At 44.0% G+C, this 22,692-nt stretch overlaps 1 protein-coding gene across 14 annotated transcripts in view; it reads right to left on the reverse strand.

Annotated features, from left to right (window-relative positions):
- Positions 1-22,484, reverse strand: part of FN1 (fibronectin 1) — a 53,685-nt gene extending 31,201 nt beyond the window's left edge. For 6 of the 14 annotated variants that reach the window (XM_050711686.1, XM_050711684.1, XM_035536840.2 and 3 more), the window contains exons 1-18: positions 22,133-22,484; positions 21,777-21,905; positions 20,168-20,305; positions 18,231-18,362; positions 17,957-18,094; positions 15,420-15,578; positions 14,211-14,411; positions 13,556-13,735; positions 11,904-12,080; positions 10,933-11,085; positions 8,949-9,077; positions 7,129-7,272; positions 4,945-5,066; positions 3,425-3,602; positions 3,100-3,276; positions 2,058-2,186; positions 1,857-1,946; positions 1,114-1,308 (exon numbers count right to left, since the gene is read on the reverse strand). In XM_050711686.1, coding sequence (XP_050567643.1) covers positions 1,114-1,308; positions 1,857-1,946; positions 2,058-2,186; positions 3,100-3,276; positions 3,425-3,602; positions 4,945-5,066; positions 7,129-7,272; positions 8,949-9,077; positions 10,933-11,085; positions 11,904-12,080; positions 13,556-13,735; positions 14,211-14,411; positions 15,420-15,578; positions 17,957-18,094; positions 18,231-18,362; positions 20,168-20,305; positions 21,777-21,905; positions 22,133-22,283 — 2,722 coding nt within the window. In that variant the 5' untranslated portion in view covers positions 22,284-22,484. The remainder of the gene's footprint in view (positions 1-1,113; positions 1,309-1,856; positions 1,947-2,057; positions 2,187-3,099; positions 3,277-3,424; positions 3,603-4,944; positions 5,067-7,128; positions 7,273-8,948; positions 9,078-10,932; positions 11,086-11,903; positions 12,081-13,555; positions 13,736-14,210; positions 14,412-15,419; positions 15,579-17,956; positions 18,095-18,230; positions 18,363-20,167; positions 20,306-21,776; positions 21,906-22,132) is intronic. The other 8 variants (XM_050711687.1, XM_050711692.1, XM_050711693.1 and 5 more) reach the window with 2 other exon arrangements.
- Between the last annotated feature and the right edge of the window lie 208 nt (positions 22,485-22,692).

The following is a 22,692-nucleotide window of genomic DNA, read 5'->3' on the forward strand; positions in this document are numbered from 1 at the left end:
AAAAACGAGAGTCCAATGACAAGAAATTCAAACCCAAGAGTTGGGGTTGAAGAACTTCCTTTTAAAATTAGAAGGGAGGGTTTTGAAAATCCATGGGATGTTCTGAACATCTGTAATTAACTTAAAATCCATCTTTTATAATTAAACAAATACAGGGGCTGATCTTGCCTAAAAGAAGTCAAAGACAAAATCCACTTCCTTTTGTGTTGGCCCAAAGTACTGCACCCGTGAATTCCTATGTTCAAACTAAGTTTCTTCAGATTAGGAGTGATACTGCCCTAAGGTTAACCAACACTCATTTTTAGAAGATATACATGCCAAACCATAAAATCATTGTGCTGAGTTCATTCCTGGTAAATTCCCATTTGCAAACACATGTGCTTGCAACTTGCAGGACCATCAAATTCCATTGCCACCACATCAGATTCCAATTTTTTTCCACTGTCCTTTTTTTTTGGTTTGGCTATCCAGCCCAATTGTCTACCTAAAGAACCCTGAAACCAGTATTTTCTATTTTATTGATTTATTTATTTTTAAGCGTGGGTGCCTCAATTTACATCATATGGTGTTATTTTGGCACAATCAATGTGAGCAGTGCCCCATCTCTGCTGACTGGGATGGAAAATAGCTTGGGACTGGAAGGGAGATGGAGAAGTCAGGTGAGCTATTTAGATTTGTGTTGTGGTATCTGAGTACATAACCTTAAACATCTGCAGGCCGAGCACTGAGGCAAAATAATTTACCAGACTCCTAAGATCTCTTAGCAGAATCCCCTTAAGACAACTTAAGGAACTCTGATCTCTCTTTTCCATAGACACAATACAAGCCTAACCTTTTGGCCTGCCTGCAGTCTGATCCCTTGGAATTATAACCCTATTAATGCAGAGTAGTGGTTTGACTGCGCCAATTCGTAAGTATGACTTTACCATAGAACTTCAGTATCCGTGACACAATTAAAAAAACATAACACAACAATAAAAAAACGAATTAAAAGTCAATTTAAGGTTCAGCAGCACTACTCATTTAGTTGTAGCAATGGGAACTCGCATTGTCACTTGGGTCTAGGTACTGACAGAATTCAGTGCCTGATCTACAGCACATGCTGGCCATTACCTGTGCGTGGGACGCCTGTGGTTTCCTGTTGGATGAAGACAGGAGTACTCTCCTGATTTTCTTCCACTGCATAGATGCTGATGTTGTACTGAACACCTGGCATCAAGTCACTGAGGGTTACAGAAGTAGCGGTGTCGGGCAGGTTAAGCTCCGTGCTGCTGCCTTCCACAGAGGGCGTGTAGATAATTCTGTAGCCTAAAGCAAGAGAGGTATATCTATATATACAGTCCTCAGGTGCAATGAGTAAGCCAATACAAGGAATGCTAGGAAGGAGAACTAAACATTTTCCCACTGAGGTTTCATAAAGACAGTTCCAAACTTCAGCAGCACCTGTGGCTTGCTTTTGCTGCAGGTCACATGTTCATAATGACTTACCCTGCATCAGAATATTTCTGAGCTTTGACATGCTGTTTTAAGACCTACACCGTTCTCATGTTTGTTATGGCAAGGTCTGGATGACAGGTACCAAGAGAAGGTCACAGGGCTTGATTTTATTTAACACAAATCCAGGAGGAATTACGTTGCACTCAGCCTCCTGAACTGCCTGGTTCAAACATTGAGACCCCTTCAGCTGTACATGCAACAACAAAAGCTGAACTGCCCATGGGCTTTCCAGCTGGTCTCTGAGACTGAGCAGCATTATGCACTCACCTACTGTCCCAGAGTTACACTTCATTATCCTTTCTACTTAGGTGTCAGATTCTATCAGTAGTGAGAAATAGATGTGTTCCAATTAGGCAAACCTGTGATTGGAGCCTGTGGTCTGCTCCAGCTAATGACAATTGATGTGTCATCTACGCTTTCCACGGTGTGATCAGGAGGTGCATCAGGAGCTGTTTAAGAGAATAACAGAGGAGGACAGAAAACGTGAGGATGAGAGGTAACAAATTTTCTGGGCAAACAAAAACGGCCTTAAAAGTGCAGCAACACCCAGCCACACATACCTGTAGTCTGTGAAGTAGACAGGATCAGATTCTGTTCTCCTTCTTCAGAGATCTGATAGACGTTAACAATATACTTGCGACCGGGAAGCAAGTCGGGGATGTTGACAGAAGTGGCTGTACTTGGAAGATCTACGGGAGGCAAGAAATGACAGATTGCCTTAGCAGTTCTATCTTGTCACCTTCTCACCAAACGAAATAATGGAGACCTCTGTTCCAATTTGGGCTGGATCAGTCCTCCTGCAATAAAACACTTGTTCTGCACTGTGGCCTTAGTCCACACCCGATGAGTTATGAGGAGTTGGGACAGGTCTCTATACTCAACAAGCAGTCCACACCTAGGACTGCAAGGCTGGATGTGCAATGAGGCAGGGCAACTCAAGCAGTATCCCCCTGCACGCTGTGGGCCTTTGGTCATCTCAGCCAACTGTGAACTCACTTCACATCCTAACTGCTGCGTTTTCAATACAGAAATATACGGAAGAATTTTCACATGAAGAAATTATGTGGAAAGACTGACTCATGAGGAGATGAATGACATTATGAGCCGATAAACTTCTCCCACCATCCCTTCCCCCATATGTCCACCTACATGCCAGATGTAGGAAATTCCCTTAAGACACTTGGCTTTAGTCTGGCCAGTAAGGAGCTGCTTCTTGGGGAAACTGGGAATTGCCTAAACTTTGCCTGAAAAGCCTCTGCCTGTAGACAGACAAGCTCAGAAACTGCTTCACAACAGAGCTCAGCTGTCTGGAGTGTGCAGACAAGAAGGCTGCCAGCACTGTCACCACTTTTAGTGTAAGCTACTTCTGTTCACGAGTCCAAGCCTGTAAGTTCAGGGGGCAAGAGCTGAGGGAGAATTATTAGCTCAGAGGAGAACTAGTTGAGATTGTAATCTCTGCTAGTCCTCCACAATCAGATCTTAACCAAATCATACTGAAACACAGCAAGATCCTCACTATTTACACCAGCTATACTGATCGTCACAGAAAACAGTGATGTAGTTAATGATACTTGGGTCTAATAGACTCAAATACTGTCTCACCAAGATACTGTGGCTCATCTCCCTCCTCGCTCAGCTCATACTCAACGCGGAATCCAGAAACTGTGTCAGATGCAGAAACCCAGGAGACAACAAAGCTGCTGGCTGTGATTTCAGTGACTGACTCGGAAGTAGCAACCATTGGAGGAAGAAGAGTTGTCTCTCCTGAAACAGTGTTGCCTAAAAATAAAAGAGGTTTAATTAACCGTTGTTACTTAGGTGTTAACCAGGATGCAGGAAACATCTTTGGGAAAAGCCTTTGGGCAAACTAGCACAGAGGGAGAGTAGGTTTCTCTGGATGCCACTCCTGCCCCGCTGCTCAACTCACTTGTCACCGCTGTGGTACTAGTTGTGGTAAAATCAAAGCGCGTGACTTCCTTGGGGCCATGCTGCTGAACACTGATGAGCTGTCCTTCATAAATCACACCAGGCTTCAGGCCTGAGATGGTGTAGGAGTTCAGGTGACCAGGAATGGTGGCTTCCTTCCAGTGCTTTCCAGAGTTTTTCTGCAGGAACAAAGACACCCATATAGCGAGAGACTCCATGGTCTGCACAAGCAGGCTGATCCAGTGAGCTAACCTGCTGCATAGTTAGCAAGCACTGTGATATTCAAACCTAAGTATGACTCGAATGGCTAATGAACAAAGTCAAGTGGAAGTATGCCAGGAAGCAGGGCTAATAACTTCTTGGGTGATTAAGTTTTACTGGGGTAAACTGAAAAAACAAACTTGAACTTGCTCCTTTACCAAGAAGGTTTATAATATATACACTAAAGCCATTCCTTATCAAAAATGTAGTAAGGCACGAAGGAATGGCTGGAAAATGCACATTTGAAAACCATTCACAACAGCACTCCAAGCCATCATCTGAAGACAATATACAGAAAAAGCTTGTCCCTCTACCCTGTGTTTGAACTCTATGGGAAGCTTTAAAATAATGCTCCATCCTCTGAGGTTTGTACTCCAGTGTTTTAAAGTCCATTTCTTTAAAGTCCATTTCATTCAGGCCTTGATCCAAGATACACTGAAGTCAGTAAAAAGACTTAAGTGCCTTTAATGGCTTTGGATCAGGGCCTTTATTGTTCTCTTAATCACAGGCAGCATTGAAGTACTAGTGTTCTTAACGATTAAATGGTCTTTTGTGAAGCTGTGCTCTGGGGAATTGTAACACAACTATCTACATTGGTTAGAACAATCACTCCTCAGACGTGAATGAGCCAACAAGCAGTGGTTAAACAGCTTTGGCTCAGACTTTACCGAAGATGGGAGACAGACTGCTTATTTAATCCTTTCCTAGCTGTTTTTACCTTCCTGTCCTACTAGTTTTTACCTCCTCGTTAATAGCGTACAAACTATCACAGTTGTGTCTGGGTACGCACACGGTACTAAAACAGTATTTCTGAAGGCAGGGAAGCTTTCACAATTGTTTACATTGCTTAAAGTGAGGAAGGATAAAGTTGTCTGCTTACTGCAGTAGTGCTTTTGTTAATACGGAAATTCATGAACACAATGACCAGTAATGTTTGCACATGAAAACAGCAAGTGCTTGTACAGCACAGGTTGTTTTTGATCCTCAAAGTAACAGTTAACCTTGTCAGGACAATGACAGTGAATTAGCAACTGAAGGTTGCTGAAATCATGTCAGCACTTCTTCCAGACATCCGAAAAAAACACCCACAAAATAACGAGTTTTTGAATGAAATAGCAGTTTTCGTGAGGCAAATATGGGTTCTCACTGAAAAGGGAAACAGTGTGGAATCTACAGGTGAAAGCCTGGAGCTTTAAAGAGCTGTGTATTTCTGGAGCTCTGAATGCATCTACAGGATAAGGTGGCTGATGTGGCACTCACCGGTCTCCAGCGCAGGATGTACTTGCTGATGTGAGATGTTTTTGGAGCATTCCATTGGATAGGATGGGAGTTTGGCTGATTTGTACTCTCTGTAATAATCACCTGAACAGGACCAGTTGCCCCTGGGGGAAAAAAAATAAGAAAAATCCCATTCTTAACATATTGGGGATGCTTTTCTTCTGCCTTTGTTGTTGAGTCATCAGAAAGCAAGAAAAAAAATGTATGGCTCACCCACTACTTACATACGTGGGAAACAAGTCAGATTGTACTATCCTTAATGCTTCAGTCTCAATAGAAAACTGATGAATTAGAATATATTCTAGGGGGGGTTAGCATGTGTTGTTTGGGTTAATTTCCTCTGTTATGAAATAGAAAATTGGAACTGCCTGGTATAGAAAAAGCGTAAAGCAAAGTCATTGTTCAAAGAGAGCTTCTCAGCTACTAACTGCTTTCATAAGTTATCTTCTGTGATGGGAGCAAGGGGCACAGGAACATGAGAGATGATCTAATCCTATGGCATGGTGAGGGGAAATTCCTGGTCTGACACCTTCAGCCTGCGAATATATGCTAGCCTTTTACTGCTTTGCTAGATTGCTTGATTAGTTTATTTGAAACTGAATTTCCAAGTCTTTGTGGAACACTCCACAGGTAGTGAGGCACATCTGCACACAAACCAAACCAGAAGGGTTGGTGAAAGGCTTGAGACACATCAGGTCCATAAACCCATGAAAACACAAGTTCAGCACTGCTCTAACACTTAAGACTAAATATGTAAACACAAGAAATTGGTAGCTAGATCACGCTCAGGTACGTTTTCTTCACAAAGCTCTCTAACAGAGAAGGAAAAGTTTTATGATCCAATGGTTCTCCTTCCAGTCCCTTCCTGCCTTGCTGGGGAGGTTTCACTGAACACTCAGCAACGTTGTACTCGTGTTAATTCTCAGAAAATCCCAGCAAAGAGCCACCTGGAATCTGCAGAAAAGTGCTGCTTTAGCCATTCAACATGTACACCCTCCCAACATTTCTATTTATAATTTATTTGGACAACTGTGTAACATATATACCTGCTACATATTTAACAGGACCTTTCTAGGCAAACAAAGCTGTGCCCACACACAAAGTTTCAAAGCTTACCTAACCCAGATCTAATGTTTCTGAATGTAGGTTTGGGTTTATTTACACATTTTCAGCCACTCTTATGTCTATAGAAAGCCCAAATCCCTGGTCTCCAGTCTGGAGACATGCATATTTCACATAGCTCAGGGAGATGTTTGTTTAAGCAGTTTGACAGGAGTCAATGAAGCTCAGCAATACCCTGTAAGAAACTCATGGTGGGGTTAGAGATGGTCTGCTTCCTATTCTTGCCATCCTTAGCTCACTGCCCCAAAATGAAAGGCAGTCCCTAGTTCTGCCTGCCAGGTGTCCTACTGCCATGCAGCTAGTAAGCCAGAGACAAGGCAATAGGAAGAGGGCTAGCTGTATTAAAATTCTTCCTCTGCATGAGATGATCAGGTTCAAATTCCCTTTCTTACCTTACAGGGCACTTAGGGGACAAATACATTGCACCTACTGAGTGGACAGATGTTTCTTAACCTATCTTAGCATAGAAACAGAGAATCAACTCAGCATTGAAGCTGCTACATCCAATTCTTATGCAGGGCCTTCATATTTACACAGATGGGTTGGGGAACCAGTGACATGACCATGGTCTCCTCCCAACAGAGGAGGCACGACACAGCATTAATATTTCATCTTTTTCAGGTTGAGACAGTGACAGTTGCAACTTTAAACAGGCAGGTAATTAGACCGGCAGTTAAGGAGGTTCCTCTCTTTTCAGGAACTGACTAGGCAAACAAAAGTTCAGATATCTAATTTCTTCAGGGCATTTATCAGGGGAAAAAGCTTCATTCTTTGGTGGATTTTGCTTCTGAAGTGAATGGAAGAGGGTTTAAGTTTTAAGCAGCAGAATCTGAAGGTTGCAGATGTGACATTGCTAAGCACCAAGAGGCCATGTAAAACCCAAGCTGTTGTGACAGTCCTCTAAGTGAAGCCTGGCCTCAGGAAATCTGTTAACAACCTGGCCCCTTCTATTGTAATTATGACACCTGTTTGTGTCTGTCAAGAACTGGTGAGGAAAGGGAAGACTGCTTTCCTCATCTCTTACTCAGCAGACAAGTTTCTTACCAGCATAGGCCTGCAGGGGCTGGCAATGCCACTCTCCAATACCACGACCATAACAATAGCACTGGTATCTGATGCCATGGACGTACTTCTCCCACGAATCTCCGATTTGGTAAAAGGTACGGGTTTCTGAATCCTGGCACTGATCTAAAGGCACAGAAAGAGACAGTTCATTACCACATGTTACCAAAACTACTGTCAAAAAATCTAAGCCAAACAGAAGAGGAAATCAGAAGAAACTTTTGCACAAAAAAAAAATATAAAAACATTTCTTTACAAATATTGTTGCATAAAGAGCAAGTGGCAGCAAACTGAGCCTTGAATCAAGGTTCTTGCTATATCACTGTGTGTGTTAAGTCAGGTGTTAAGAGGTTAACTCAGCTGTGATGCATTTCTTAAAACATTGTTAAGCACAGGCTGTCCACCTGGTAAATAAAACACTGGTAAGCACTGGCTGTCCCAGTGAAGTCAATGGGGTGTTTCTTCAAGAAAGGATTCGTTTTGCACTGGCAATTTTGGAGCCCAGTTCTTCTCCAGTCAACTGAGCTCATCTGTCATCCACAGCTAAACCATGCTGCTCTCAAGGAAACCAGTGGCAGAACTCCCACTGGCTTACGCAGAATTCAGACATACATAATTCTGAAGTGACCCATTAATATTCATCAGAATCATTCTAGATTTTACCATGGTATAAACCGAAGAAGGACTGAACAAATCCTGAAATCAGCTTAAGTTTGTGTAAATACAACAGTACCAATGCTTCAGTACATTTTGTAGCCTGACCTATGTCTGCGTTTCTGGCTCAATGGAAGTTTTCAGTGAGAACTAACATTATGCTGCTTGAGTAAACATGAGCCTTGTTTAGAGAGAGCCAACAAAATTAAACCAATTGCACCTTACAGATAAAGGAAATTTTGCCTCCCCTTCTTTCAAATTAATGGCTTTTAGGTAATGACTTTTAAGAGCTTTACAATCCAAGTTCCTCCAGTAAAACTGTATAGTTATTACTGTAAATAAAGCAGAACTTAACCACTAGTACTTTCTAATAGATTTTCTTGGCCATAGCTCAAAGTTCTCTAGATTTAGTAATTGCAAATCAAACAGTTAGGTCTTATCTTCCAGTCTAGGTTCACTAGGGAAAGTGGGAGGCAGAAAAAATGATTTAATTTTTTATTTATGTCCTTTATTTATTTATGTCCTTTAATTCCTGCACAGAGCCATGATGGTTTTAGCTAGCCTCCAGAGTGCTATTAACACCTATTCTCATTCTGAACTTTCTTTTTGCTGGAATAAAGGGCATCCAAAAAAAGTCAACTTAGTCCAAGGTATGTTAATATATGCTGGTAGCATTCCTCTCAGTTCAATGAGGAGACCTAACGATTTTAGGACAGAGAAAGGAAAGAAAAACTGCACCTAGCATCACTAGCTAGTTGCATCTTGATTTATCAGCACTTGGTCTGAGAGCCCCACCTGCTAGGCCAACAGCTCAGGTACCAGACTTTAGCCAATTCAGCCCAGCCTGTGGTTAATATGCCCAGCTACAAGAGCTTAAAGCATGTTACATTTTAGGAGATATGGTGCATTATCAACTTCTTCTGGGGCACATCTGATAACCCAACCTTACTTCCTTAAAACTGTGAACGCCCTCTCACTAACCCTCCAAATAGTGTTAATTCTACTTTTGCAGTTGTGCAATTCAAGGCAGAAAGTGCCTGAATTTGAGTTCTGTGAGCCCAAATTCACACGCCAGTTTCACCACACCGTAATGAATTCTTCCACAGCCATGGCCTGTGTTTGGCAAGAGGAAACAGCCGGTGACTTACCAACAGGATCACATTTCCATCTCCCCCGACCCTGGCCAAAGCACGTGCAGTTCAGCATGTGCCCCTCATCGTGACGCTTGTGGAACGTCTGGTTCACATCATAGGTGATACCGTCCACAATGCACTGGTCTGTTTGATAAAGAGCAGAGATACTTTGTCAGCAAGAGCTCTTAATGCTTAGACAAAATCCTTCTGCTTGGCACATATTTCCCTCCCCTTGATCAGCTTACGGAGACTGACCCTGACAAGCTCCATTCAAGCAAAATGGAGCCCCTCTGATATCTCAGATCATCTCAGATCAGTGCCACATACACACCGCTGCTCCTGAGTTCATTTATCAGCAGCGTGCAAATAAGTACCACTTGCAGAAAAATGCTCTGGAGGATGCAGTCCAAAGTAGTATGCATTAGTCAAGCTACAGGATTGCCTGGTTGCTCCTTAAGACAGATTCCACATTTGAAAGAATCTAAGCCAGCACACTACTTCTTTCACCTCTACCTCTTAGAAAGGTCTCGACTGTAAAGCCTCGGTGAGTCCCGTCTGAAGTCATTAGAACTGCACTACTCCAAATTCACAAGATACCACAATGAGGTACAGGTATCCTTATGATGTTATTCAGTCGGGCAACACTTCTATTCTTCGTAGTAATTTGAAGGCAGGAGCAGATCTATTCTACATCCAGGATGTTACTGGTGCCTACTAATCTACCATTCCCCCAAAACACAGTAACCAAACCCCGTGCTAAAGGGAAGCCTATTAAATTCAGTGGAGAACCTCATACGTCAACCTGTGGTCTGGCCCAGAATTCCTAAAGCCAGACTAATCACAGCAAGGAGCAGAAAGACAAAACAAACGATAAAACCACCCCAGAAGCATGTTGTTTTGTTAAGCGGGACCCAAGAGACCCAACTTCAGTTCTGGACTCAGTCACAGACATCTGTCCTTGGGGAAGTGACTCAGTTAATCCCAGGCCTTCATTCCCCATCATATTTTCCCACACCACAAGCATGGCATCAGGATAAACCAAGCAGTGGTCAGATCCTCCTGTGGGGGCTAAGGACCTCCTCTGGTTGCTATGTTTTAATAGTTCTACTTAGATAACATATGCCTTTTGAACGAAGTATGTATCCATGCCCCCATCACCAAGACCGACCACTTAAGCTCAAGAACTAAACTGCAGAGAACTGCGTTTGTGGAGAAAGGAGTCTCACAGACCTGAAAGACTTTTAGCAGTGCATTTCTCAGTGTTCTAAAGGAAACGCATAAAAAACCCTCCCAAAGCCCTTGAGCGGGCCTTTCCCTATAAATTAAATCCCATTTCAGCAGTGGTGTTAGAGTCCTTTCTTGGCTGCCTGACAGCAACCCCCCTGCCTTTTCCAGACATGAAGCCAATGCTGTGAGCTAACTGCAGGATGATCAAATGTCTGTGCTTTCAAGTCTTCTTTTTTTGGTATTGCTTAAGCACTTCTCCACTTGGGCCACTCATATAAATAAGTAAATAAGAGTAATCTCCGTGCTGTCCTGCCAACTTCTCATATAGATTAGCTTGCAAAGGGATTTGTCCAGCATAGAGGAATTGAAAATTTCACAGCAGAACAATAAAACAGGATGGTTCTGCATTCAAACTTCAGACTAGTCTGGGGTTTTGTCTGCTCTTGAGAGGCTTCTGCTGAGCTCTCTGTAAAGTCTCAGTGGCGCTGACTGCTAAATGCAGACAAAAGGAGGTAGGGATACATACTGATCAAGCTAATCAAGGTTTGCCTCTGCTTGCTAGCCTACAAAGGCTAGAATAATACTTCTCCAGCATGGAAACAAGACAGGAACTTCACATAGCCCCTCTGATTCCCTTTCTATTCCAAAGGAAAGCTTGGTAATGAAATCCTTGAGTCTAGGCTTGAATTGCCAGTAATGAGAAAGAAAACTAATTTCTCCCACCCTACTGAGGCTTACGCTGAAGAAGTGAGATGGACATGAAGATCAGTACCTCTGAGCTGGGAGTACGCAATGCAAGTCCACTCTCCACGGCCATTGCCTACACAGGTACATCTCATCATGTGGCCCAAGTCGTGCTGTTTGTCCCACTGGTCCCCAACACGGTACATGACACCATCATTGGTAGTGCAGATTTCTTCATGGGCTGGGTGAGAAGAAAGCAAGAGGATACTCTACGTGGCTAGAGGTAACAAGATTTTGGCAGGGTGATGATATTTTAAGTGTAGATCACCTGTAGGGGTTCATTCATTTTAGTTTTAATTTGAAAGCCTCTAGAATTAGTTTCTGTACAATGTCCAAAGGGTGCTGTGTGAAAGAATCCATTCTCGTTACATCCAAGCCTTTATGAACACTGTCATTTCAAGATCTGTGTTCATCAAGCTCATGAAGGGCTCAGATGCTGCATTGCTATTAATTACAGAAGGTCTTTTGTTCAAAAACTGGTAGTCGTATTCCCTCCCACGTGTCAAAGATCAGAGAGAGCATGGATTGCAGGAATGGACCACGATATTGATTTTGACACTACTGCCATTTCCAGGGTAACACTGATTTATAAGTGTAGACATTCCTAACCACAGATCAGGCAAGAGGAAGCGATGAGCCATCAGGGAGAAGCTTTGGCAGATGCAAGACAAAAACCTCCCTTGCTTTAAAGCAAGGTAGTTCAATGCTCCCCAATGGACCTACACCAGTTTGCACCAGCTGAGAAGCTTGCCTGCCACTGGCTTGTAGCAAAGGAGTGACAAAAATAGCGTTCTCTGGCATTGCCTGAGTCTCCACTAGAAGTGATTAATAGGGGAAAAAAAGGACAAAAAGCTTCAGAAGTTCCTTAAAGCTTTTTGGGCTGGGATGCAGCTCACTGGAAGCCATCCATAACTGTCCAGTGACAGACAGCTCTTTACTTTCCAGCTCAAAGAGCCACTTACAAGTGCTCCATAATCCCTTTATGGTTCTCAGTCTTACCAGCCATTGGGCAGAAACCAAATTTCTGGTCAGCATCATAGTTCTCAGTGGTTCCACACCACTTCATGTTGTCTCTCCGTCCCTCAGAAGTACAGTCAGTGTAGTTGCGGTTGTTGTACAGGAAGGGGAAGTGGCACAGAGCACCATTGGAATTGCCACCACGAGTCTGGACCAAAACTGTACAAGAGGGAAAAGGAAACAAATGCAAATCAAGCCTGTGCTCACCCCTGGCATGCAGGGAACAGCTTTAAAAACAATCCCCCAGCATTTATTTTTCCATGTGTGTCCTGTATGATATTTAATTAATTCAGATCTGGAAACATAAGCCTTGTACAAGGTCAGTTCCGTTTAAACATTGCTTTGGAAAGAGCTGCTCTGAGTCCCATGGACCCAACCATGGGAATTCCTGGGGAATATGGAAAACTAAAGCTCAGTGTGTTTGGGAAGTGGCTTTGCAGACCCTTTGTACCAGAAGTCCAGAGAATCAAATAACCTCAGTTCTCAGCATATCTGTATTATCTCACTGATGTTATTACCCAATTGTGCCCTTTGGCTTAAAGTAAAACCTCAGACCTCAGGAAAGGGTTACAACTCAGTTATGTACAAGACAAGTCAAAAACTCTGCAGGTTGAAAGCTTCATGTTTTGCAAGCAGTAGTGGGAAGAGGGCTCTAATCTACATGAACTATTCACCTCTTGAGCAACTCCAGTTTACAAATAATGGAGAACAAGGAGCTATTTGCTGAGGCTTTTTCTATATTGATATTTCTCATTCCTGACAGTATATCACAAGAAAACTCACTAAAACAAGAATGTGCATGTGCATATATATTTACATGTGTGCATACACGCATGTGGACAGGGGAGTGGGTTTTTTGGTTTTGCATTTGTTGGGGTTTTTCTTTTTAAAAAAAGAGCATTGTATGTGCTGCAGAGAAGGGCTTGACTTATAAAAATGAATTAGAAAGAGCAGTAAAAAAAGCCTGTGTAGTGTAAGAAGCAGTATTTTCATGTGGGAACTTGAAAAATTCTCTCCAAGGTCAGACTGCAGAGAAGCCTGCCTGGATACTGTTCCGTGGATGTCCGATGGGCTTTCCAAGAAGTACAACCACCCAGGTAACTGTGCTGTGAAGGCAATACGGGTCATCCGCTGACAAGAGGGAAAGCTGCTGCATTAGTCACACACCAGCTCTTGATCACAGTGATCACAAATCACATTAAGATTACAGCTATATATGGCAACCTGGCTAGATAGTCAGGAGCGAGGCAGTAAGAGAAGACTGCACAAACTGTGCTCTATGGATATCCTCTTCTTTGCAACCTAATAAGGGCATTGCTCTAGCAATTCAGCCAAGCAGAGGCAAAGTCCAAGTATGCTTTGGGCCAAAGCTCTATCCTAAGTACTCATGTTCCAAGGTCAGCTTGGAAGAGAGAGCAGAACTCAGAGGCAACACCTGTATCAACCCAAGCACTCTCCAAAAATGCCAAGAGCATAAAAATGCCGTGACTCCAGACAGCCCTCCCTCCATTCACAGAACTGTCTTGGTGTTGAGGTGTGCCTGGAGTCCCTCCAAACTGCTGGGACTGATCAGGCAGCTAAGAGCTTTTTTATGAAAGCTATGTGTATGTGAAGACCCTGTAAGAAGAGCTCACCATTCTGCTCAGTACAGAAGGAGTATCTCCTGTCCTGCTCAAAGTTGGAAGTGGTGCTGCACCAGAGGTGTCCATCTGTGCGGCCTTCAGTTGTGCAGGAGTAGAAAGTCCTTCCATTGTAGGTGAAAGGCAGAACACAGGCTTCTCCATCGGAATTGCCACCATATGTTTGGGTCACAGCTTTAAAACAAGCAAATCACAGCATTAGGCTCTGGCTTAAATCCTCAAATCTTACAGCTAACAGCAGTAGCCCCTCTGGGCCAAGTCACTGGCTGCTGTGAACCCACAGTGACTGCCATGGACCCGAGCCAATACACACCAAGAGAAGACTTAGTCCCACAGCTGTGTCATTCTTTTACATTCTTTTCTAAACATATATTATTGCAGCTTGGTCTGAATAAAATTATTAATGCTGCTCCCCGGGGGCTCCGTTTTCCCTCAGCAGTTATATATAACTCACTGGGAAATATTTTTGCCCTACAGAACTGGGATTCAAATAACCAAAACAACTACTTTTTCACCTCTTGCACCTTTCTCCAGCATGTCTTCAGCAGACATTTGCTACACCCACAAAGGGACTCCACTTCAAAATGAAGCCACAGGGCAGTCCCAAAAATCTCACTGGACTGAACAGGTACTGAACAAAGAGTCATACCTATTTCTTGGCAGCTGACTCCGTTGCCCAGGCAGGTACAAAGCATTTGCTGGCTGCCCTGCGTCTTGAGCCACTGCATACCCACTGAGTACACCACTCCGTTATCAGTTATGCACTGGCCATATGGCTGAGGCTGGGGCTGTTGAGGCTGAGGCTGGTACAACGCAGTCTGTACGTTTGTGAAGCTAGGAGAGCCAGAACCTGCAGGAGAACATGTGAGAGGTGAGACATCATGTGCAAAGCCAAGGGACAGAATGCTTCAACTAAATGCCGAGAAAATCTTAAGCACTCCATTAAATCGAAGGCACAATACTCTTAGCTTCCCTAGACACATTTTAATTATTCCACTTAGAGAACTTCAAAATTAGAAGAAAAACTCCATCTTCTGCTAATGATAGCCTCTGTTTTCTAACACTGTAGAGTGGCTTTAGAAAGGATTAAGACTGTCAACAGCTCTGCAAAGGAATTGTTTAAAAACAAATGCTTTTCAAAAAAGCTTTTAGTTGTTAGAAATCTAGAATTAAAAAAAAAAAAAGATCAGTGGCAAACTTATTCAGAACAGAAGTTTTACATTGCATACACCAGAAGGAAACCTAGATCCTTAAAATGGCAAGAAAATGAATGTAGAAGCTGAAAACTGACAGACTTTGGACAGGAAATATGTTACCTATAAACTAGGCAATATTTCATACAAAATTACAAACTAATGTATGTGTACTAAACAGCATTGTATGCATACTTTGCCTTTTCTGCTTTTTTTAAAGCCCAACCATTAGTAGGTGTATTTATCTTGTCAAAGAAACCAGAAGGTCTCAGTGGAGTTTAAATTAAGGGCATTTCAAGACAGTTACCCTGAGGCAAATACATCAAGTTCAAATACTAATCAAAATGCCATGTTTCCAAGACAAAGCTAGTAGATATTTCCTGCAGAAGCATGGTCCTAGATGTGATTTACTGTACTGTGATTGCACAGGCAATCACATCTGTATGTGCAAGCCCCATTTGTGCAAGGAAACCAAGTATAATTAATCTTATCTACACATGCACGAACAAGGAACACATCTCCTGAATTCTGACTTTTTTGCTGATCTTTCTCTGACAAGTCTTCTAAATGCCTAAATCAGGATGGTGCAATTCAGCATCAACTCCTAGCCCCTCAAAATGTGCCATTTCTTGCCTCTACTTTACACACTAAGATGCCCCACTTACCAGTGCTAGTTGTATGCAGGGATGTGTGTCTTTCACACTTCCATTCACCTCTGCCATTACCAGTACAGATGCACTGAAGCAAGTTTCCACGGTTATCCTTCTTGCTCCAGGTGTCTCCGATTCTGTAGGAAGTCTTGGTGTCTTGGTCATTGCACCTGTCTGTACAAGGAGCACAGCTATTAGCTATTTCTGGATTGGATGGCTTCACTGTCCAGTTTACAGTTCCAAACCATAAATCAAATGAGCAGATAGTTTAAAGCCTTCCTTGAGAGCCAACCTCGTTTTTGGTAGCCCACTAATACAAGCTCGATATGCACTAAAACCTGCAAAGGCTAAGAGAGCACAAATCCTGATCCTAAAGTCTAATGGAAAATTCCCACTAGTTTCCAGAACTGGGATAGTACTTCATAGCAATTGTCAAAACTAGCACCATAATACTCCCAGCATGAACACGGTAAGCTATGTTCAAAAAAGTTTAAACTTTTTTTTTCTTAAAGATCTTTTTCCTTAAAGTCTTTACAGTGGAGTCATTTCATACTATACATAGGACATAGGTATTAGTTTCTTCCCACTGAAGTAGAGCACCAAACTTAAACTATTTGAATGCAATATATAACTTTTTTTCCAAAACAAGCGTGCATGAAGCTGCCAGTAAAGTTAATATAAGCTGCTCATGTCATACAAGGAATATTAGACTTTCTAAATCTCCCCGTTATCTTTAATAACCCACAGCCCCCAATGAATTGAGTTAATGGGTTCAAAGGACGGCATAACAAACTACTTTTGTCTGGATGCCAGATCCACATGGATTATCTAGTTCTTCTTCTATTAGAACATTTTAACTTTTCATTCAAGGGCAACTTGATACAGAGGCTTAAATATAATCACAGATCAATGAACATGGATTTATGAAGAACTGTGGAAGGACATACGCATCATGTCAGACTGCCACTGAAAGAGCACTCTGGACAGAATATATGAACATGGAAAACACGTTACTAATTCACATTGGTTAAAATGACCAAAAAAATGAGTAATTTGCCAGAAGAGGGGTAAACCAGTGAAGTGTTCATAATGTAATTTGGCAAACATTACATGGAGAAAGCAACCTGTCTTATGGACATACAAATTCTCAAGTTAGACAATGAAAAGCTGAAATGTCCCCACAGAAGTCATCAGTGATTCTAGAAAACACCATAAAAGATATATAACAGCAGGCATACTGAAGCATAATGCTACTTTGTGGGCTACAGCTATCATTTTACATCCAGAGATTCAAATTTATGTATTTGATTACCTTTGAGAAACAAATTGAAAAATGAACAGGTCATTATATTGCAATTTCCCCTATGATACAACAATTCAAACCTGAGTTATAGGGGGAAAGATACTGCCAAATCATTTTTATTAGTAATATCTCCTCCAAAGTTCACAAACAACACATTCTGTTTTATTCATTCCTATTTGACAGCTAATGATTTTTCCCTATGTGTTGTAACAGAGTTAAGATTGTGAAAGCTGGTTTCATTTTTATAGCTTATTTCTTGACCAAGTGTCTCCAGATCTTCAGTTTTAATCCCAACCTCCTTACTGCTTTAGTTCTTTACAGGTCTGTTGTTTCTATCAGCAGATAGCTATTATCTGTGTGCCCCAAGGCAACTGAATATGAGGCAATTTAAAGGCTACAGAAGAGTTCCTCAAAACTTGCGTAATAAAGGTGTAAGGTACAACGTTAACTTTTCTTGAGGCAACTGGTATAAACCAAGAGCTCCACAATGGAGTCTGTTCCTAGCAAAATTAAAAGAGAAGGTAAATAAACAAGCGAGAGTTTGGATTTTAAAAGCCATTTGCTTTGTGAGTACTAATGCAGAGTATTTGCAGTAATGTGGTTCAACCATACAAAAAAACAGAGAAGTCACTTGCCCTGGCGAAGCATATTTACACTGAAGACAAAATGGTGGAGAAAAACTAACAAGTGAGATGGGACAGCAGACATAACAAACCCTCTTCAAGCACATAGCATGTATACACACACAAAACAACTTCAAAGGGAAAAGCATTTACATTTTCAACTTGTAAATTCTACTGTTGGATTTGGTAACTATTTCTCTTCAAAAGTCACTGTATTCTCCCTCAAAAGCCTATTTAAACCTCAAAAATGGAGTTATTAGACCAAACTCTGCCATTTTGCAGAGCAAGCAATTCCCCTGACTTCCTCAGGGAAAACATGCCTGTGACTCAACGGCTCTGCATATTTCCTGAAGCTTTTCTCTAAAGCAGATTAACAACCAAAATAATCCAGCCGCTTTGTCATTAGCACAGACCACCAACTCTGGCCCGCCCCCAGGCTGTAAGTGGCAGATGTCACCTCAGAGGGGTTCGTTTTCCACACCTCCTCAGGAGATAACTCTTGCCATCCCTCTAAAACTACTTCTGACAGCAGGAAAAGACCAACCTTTTCTTTCTGAGGCAGGAATTTGAAAGACACATTAAAATAAGGAAAGTGGATAGGGCAGCAGGTGCCTGTCAGCACTTACTTCTGGAGGTGCAGGTGATGCGGCCGCTGCCCTCCCCAAGGCAGGTGCAGTCCACCATCATCCATCCTTGGTAGGGCTTCTCCCAGGTCTCACCCACCACGTAGGATGTCCCGGCCGTATTGTCGTAGCATCGCTCAGCTGAGGGAGGGAAGAGGGTGAGTGTTTGCCTTGGGGCATCCCACATGGGGATGGCGACACCCCAGGCCAGGAAGAAGAGGAGGAGAAAGGAGGCTGAACCCCAGCCAAGCTGAGGGAAGATGGAGCCACCACCTACCCACAGGCTTGCAGGTCCACTCGCCCTTGCCGTTGCCCAGGCACACGCACTCCAGCATGTAGCCACCCGTCTCGTGGGGGCGACGCCAGGTATCACCAATCTTGTAGGACTGGCCGCCCTCATGACAGCGATCTGCAGGCAGGAGAGAGGCGGAGCTGAGGTGAGGGGCCCTGTGGCAACTAGTACTGACATAGGACAGCATTGTGGGGACATGGTAAGGGCCACCCAGGTGGGAGCGAGGGGTAAAAATGGTCAGTCATGGTGGAGGTGAGGGGAAGTGAGGAAAAGGAGGGCAGACCATGGCCACCTCCTTCAGGTTGCAAAATGGCGCCCACCATTTTCCTTTGAGGCCCGCCATTTTCCCTTGGTGCCTGACAGATATTTCCTTTACCAGGCCCTGTCCTCAGCTACACCCCACCAGGTTTCAAACCAGAGCTGAGACCTGCTGCTGAAAGGGGAACACCAGGGCATGAGGAGATGCTGTTCTGCCCTCAGACTGGGGCCTGGTGAGGAAGGAGGGGGCTGCTGCCATCTTGTGCTGAAGGGGCACCACACAGGCCTTTCGGTGGCTGTCCCTGCACAGCATGAGGGATGTGGCAGCGAGGTCAATATATGGGGGGAAAAAAAAAAGGAAGTGATACCCTGGAGACATCTGTATCAGGTTTAGAAATCCTGTCCAGAAAGGCTGATTCCCAGCCCAACAGAACCCCACAGGCCTGAGGTGCTCTGGGCCCACTGCTCAGCCCAGGCTCATGGAGGGAAACATGGTGAACGGCAGTTTGCTAACAAGATCTTCTTCCAAGGAAAGAAGGAGAAACACATCTGGTCATTTATTAGGAACCACTAAAACATTTCATTGGCTCATTTATGAAAGCTGGGAATCTAAGAGTTATAAAGATTGATTCAAAGCCAGTTGCAGTCAATGAGACTCTCCAGTGAGCTCTAAACCAGGCTGATGATGAGGAAATGAGACTTCTCTTATGTTTGCAATTTCCTTACTGACTCTTTCTTTTCTTACAACACTTATCATCCCTGCCCAATAAAATGCCATTAAATTCAGAAGGGCTTCAGCTCTACTTGTTATATTCGATGCATTTCTTTCCGTGCTATAATGGCTGGCTTCTGAGCCCTCTGTGGCAATGCTATTGGGCTCAGCACTGTTTGTCTTAAACAAGAAACTTCATACTTATAAGAACAAGACTTTTTTCCAAAGGTGCCTAGGGGACTTGGAAATCTCAGTCTAGAAGTCCCGAGACACAGCAATCTTCATCTGCACTCAAAGGAAGTCTAATTATGAACTGAAGGGAAATTGTGAACAATTCAGTGACTCAATAGTGAAAGGGTTTCCAGACAGAGAGACAGATTTTAAAGGGAAAACTGGGCAGAAAGGATTAAGAAGAAAGTATGGGACAGATGGGTAAGAAATTGCAGAAACACATAGAGCTGGCTCAATGGATATCAGATTCTTGTTCCCTTGGGTACTAGTGATGGCATGACATTTTTACAGGCCAGAGGCACTAGCTCTCAGGTGGTAAAAATTCAGAATAGTCCTATTAATGCTGACAATGTAATTTTGACCAACTAGCTGCAGATTAGACACTGACTTTTTTTTCCAGTCAGAAAAAACTTTCATAAATGTGTCTGTGAATATGTAACGCATTCCTGTGTATATTAAACGTACTAACCTCTATGGCTGTACACTAACAGTCATTCTGGCCTATGTTTTTATACATAAGACTTTACCTCTTAAATAAGAGCAATTTGGTTGTGCAAGTGCATGTACATGGGGTAAGGACTTCCAATTACAATATTTTAAGGGGCTTTGGATGAAAGCCCCCTAAATCTAGCTAATGGGCACTGGAAGAATTGTGCAAGTTGCTCTGGAAAATATGACACCAAGGAACAATAGCTCTAGTAACACACTCTTAGTTACGTACTGGCAATGGTGCAGCTGATTCTCCCACGTCCAGCTCCAATGCAAGTACAGTCCCAGATCATGGAGTCCTTGGGGCGCTCATATGTCTCCCCTACTCGGTAAGTGGATCCAGTGTATTTATCAAAGCAAGTCTCTTCAGCTACGAGGGGAGAAAAATGAACTTCATGAAACCACACCAGTAACAGATATAGACAACAAAAACATGTTCCTCATCTCCTCCCACAGATGCTCTTTTTTTTTTTCCCCAGGGGAAACATGGATTGATCTCCTCTTTCTTCTAACGGTAGAAGAGTAGAGAGGAAGTCAGGTGAAATTCACCCCCTCAGAGTCCCCATGCAGCTAAACAACTACAGCTTCTCTCCCACAGTGAGCCAGGAGTTGAGCATGGCACATAGGCAGGCATGCCCTGAAAGGATCAATCCCAGCTGTTTGAAGTGCAACAGTATGGAAGATGGGGGGAACAAACATCCCCCAGAAGCTGTGGGTTTTGTCATGTTAATCCTCCTCATTCTGCCCTGGCAAGAGCTTAAGTATATTAGTCCCATATTCTGCAGCAATCCTACTGCAGTCAACAGGGTCGCTTATGAATTGTTCACACTTGCACGTGCATAAGTGATTCCAGAACGGTTGTGCCAGTGCTGCCACCAGGCTTGAGATCTGCAACAGAACAACTTTCTTGACCTCACCACTGGGGAGATGAAGTTAACTGTGCCATACAGGAAACTTGCTATTGGACTTTGAAAGTGTAAAACTTGGAAATCCCTGGAGGGGAAAGAAATGTAGATTAAACCCCCTTTTTATGGGGGAGCAAGGGAACTGAGTACTCCCTCAAATACTTGAGCAGTATTTTACTCAAGCCTTGCCAAACAGATCTCTGGGATGCTCCTATCGGTCTTACATTAATGTTATCAGCCAGGAACCAGCTTTTCCTCTTGTATCTCTAGAGCAACATAAAGGAATTATAGCAAGCCAGTGGCTTCAGACCAATAAAGATAGAGAGTGTGCATCTGATTATCTGAGCTACATTGCATCTCAGACAGACGCATCTTCCAGCAGACGTTGCATTTAAAGTTTTTTTCTGTTACCTAAACTTTTTCTGCAGGAGACTAAACAATCTCATTTTACACTCAATTACAGCAAGCTCGCAGCATGGCTGGGGAGCTGTGGAAAGCTGTAAGTTGAAATATTTTTAAACAAGCTGACGACACTGCACAGCTATGAAAAGTTGGGGTGAAGCAATCAAACTGTACAGAGCCAGAGCTGCAAAGTGACTCCAGATTTGAACTTCCCCGTGCGAGTCGAGGAGTCAGCTCAGTTCGTTATAAAGAAGAGGCTGGCTCCAAAGTTAACGTTTAGATCCAATCCTCCAGAGAGAGGAGGGATGTTTGGCTCAGGGTTCTGGTGGCAGGCCCATCTCTAATGAAAAGCATTTCTTAAAATCCCAAGCCAGATCTTCAATGTAAGTGAGCGTAGATCCATTACTGACCCTAAGTACCAAACTTCAGCTGAAAACCCGGTCTGCCGGTTGTAACCCACTAGAGCACCTAGCCTACTTGGCTTCAAGAGCCCTTTGGGGGACTTGGTGCCAAAAAAACCCACTACCAACTTACGTTCAGGCTTACTTTCGCAGTTAAACCCTCTGCTCCCGCCATAGCAGGTACAGACCAGTGTGTTCCCCAGGTAGATGCGCTCCCACTGCTGGTTTATCTGATAGTACCTTCCATTGTCAAAACAGGTCTCTGGGGAGAGAAGAAAGAAGTTTCCCATTAGGGAGACCCCAAAACACGTCTCTGGGCAGGCGAGAGGCGAGAAGAAAGAAGTCTCCCATCGCCGAGACCTCCACCCCGGAGATCCCCACCCGCAGAGGGAAGGCGACCACCGGTGAGAAGCCCCCCGGGGACCACCCCCCGAGGACGAAACCTGCTGCTAGCCACCCAGCCCTGCCCGCTAGCCCTTTGGTACTCACGCTTGCCCTGCGCTGGGCTGGCTTGGGGCACGGTGGGGGTCTGCGCCTGCCTCCGGCTCTTCCCTCCCCGCCGCTGCCCTGCGCCCCCTCCCGCTGCCACCCCCAGGCAGAGGGCGAGCAGCGCCAGCCGCCACCCGTTTCGGCACGGCATCCTCCGGGCACGGCTCAGCACGGCTCGGCAACAGGGGCTGCTCGCAGGCAGCCCGACGGATGGGGCAGCGGCGCCGCCCGGGCGCTATATAGGGCGGGAGGCACGGGGAGGGGGCAGCCGCCGCCGCCCCGGAGCCCATTGGACTCGGAGCAGCCGGGGGCCGGCCGGGGGTTGCTGCCACCGCCCTACAGAGCAGAGCACAGCCCGCCCGGCAGCCCTAAAGCAGCCCCAAAAGGGCTGGGGTTCGGCCGGCTGGGGGCTGCCTGCCCCGGGGAGGGGTGTGGGGACGAGAGGAGAGAGGGTTGGGAGGCGGTCGTACCGCTTTGTGGGGCTTTTGGTGGGGCTTTGCAAAATCGCTTAGCAAAATGGCTCTTTTTCTTCTTTTCTTTTCAGAGGGGAAAACTTTTCT

The sequence above is a fragment of the Cygnus atratus genome, chromosome 6 (assembly GCF_013377495.2).
Source record: "Cygnus atratus isolate AKBS03 ecotype Queensland, Australia chromosome 6, CAtr_DNAZoo_HiC_assembly, whole genome shotgun sequence".
NCBI classification, from domain to species: domain Eukaryota; kingdom Metazoa; phylum Chordata; class Aves; order Anseriformes; family Anatidae; genus Cygnus; species Cygnus atratus.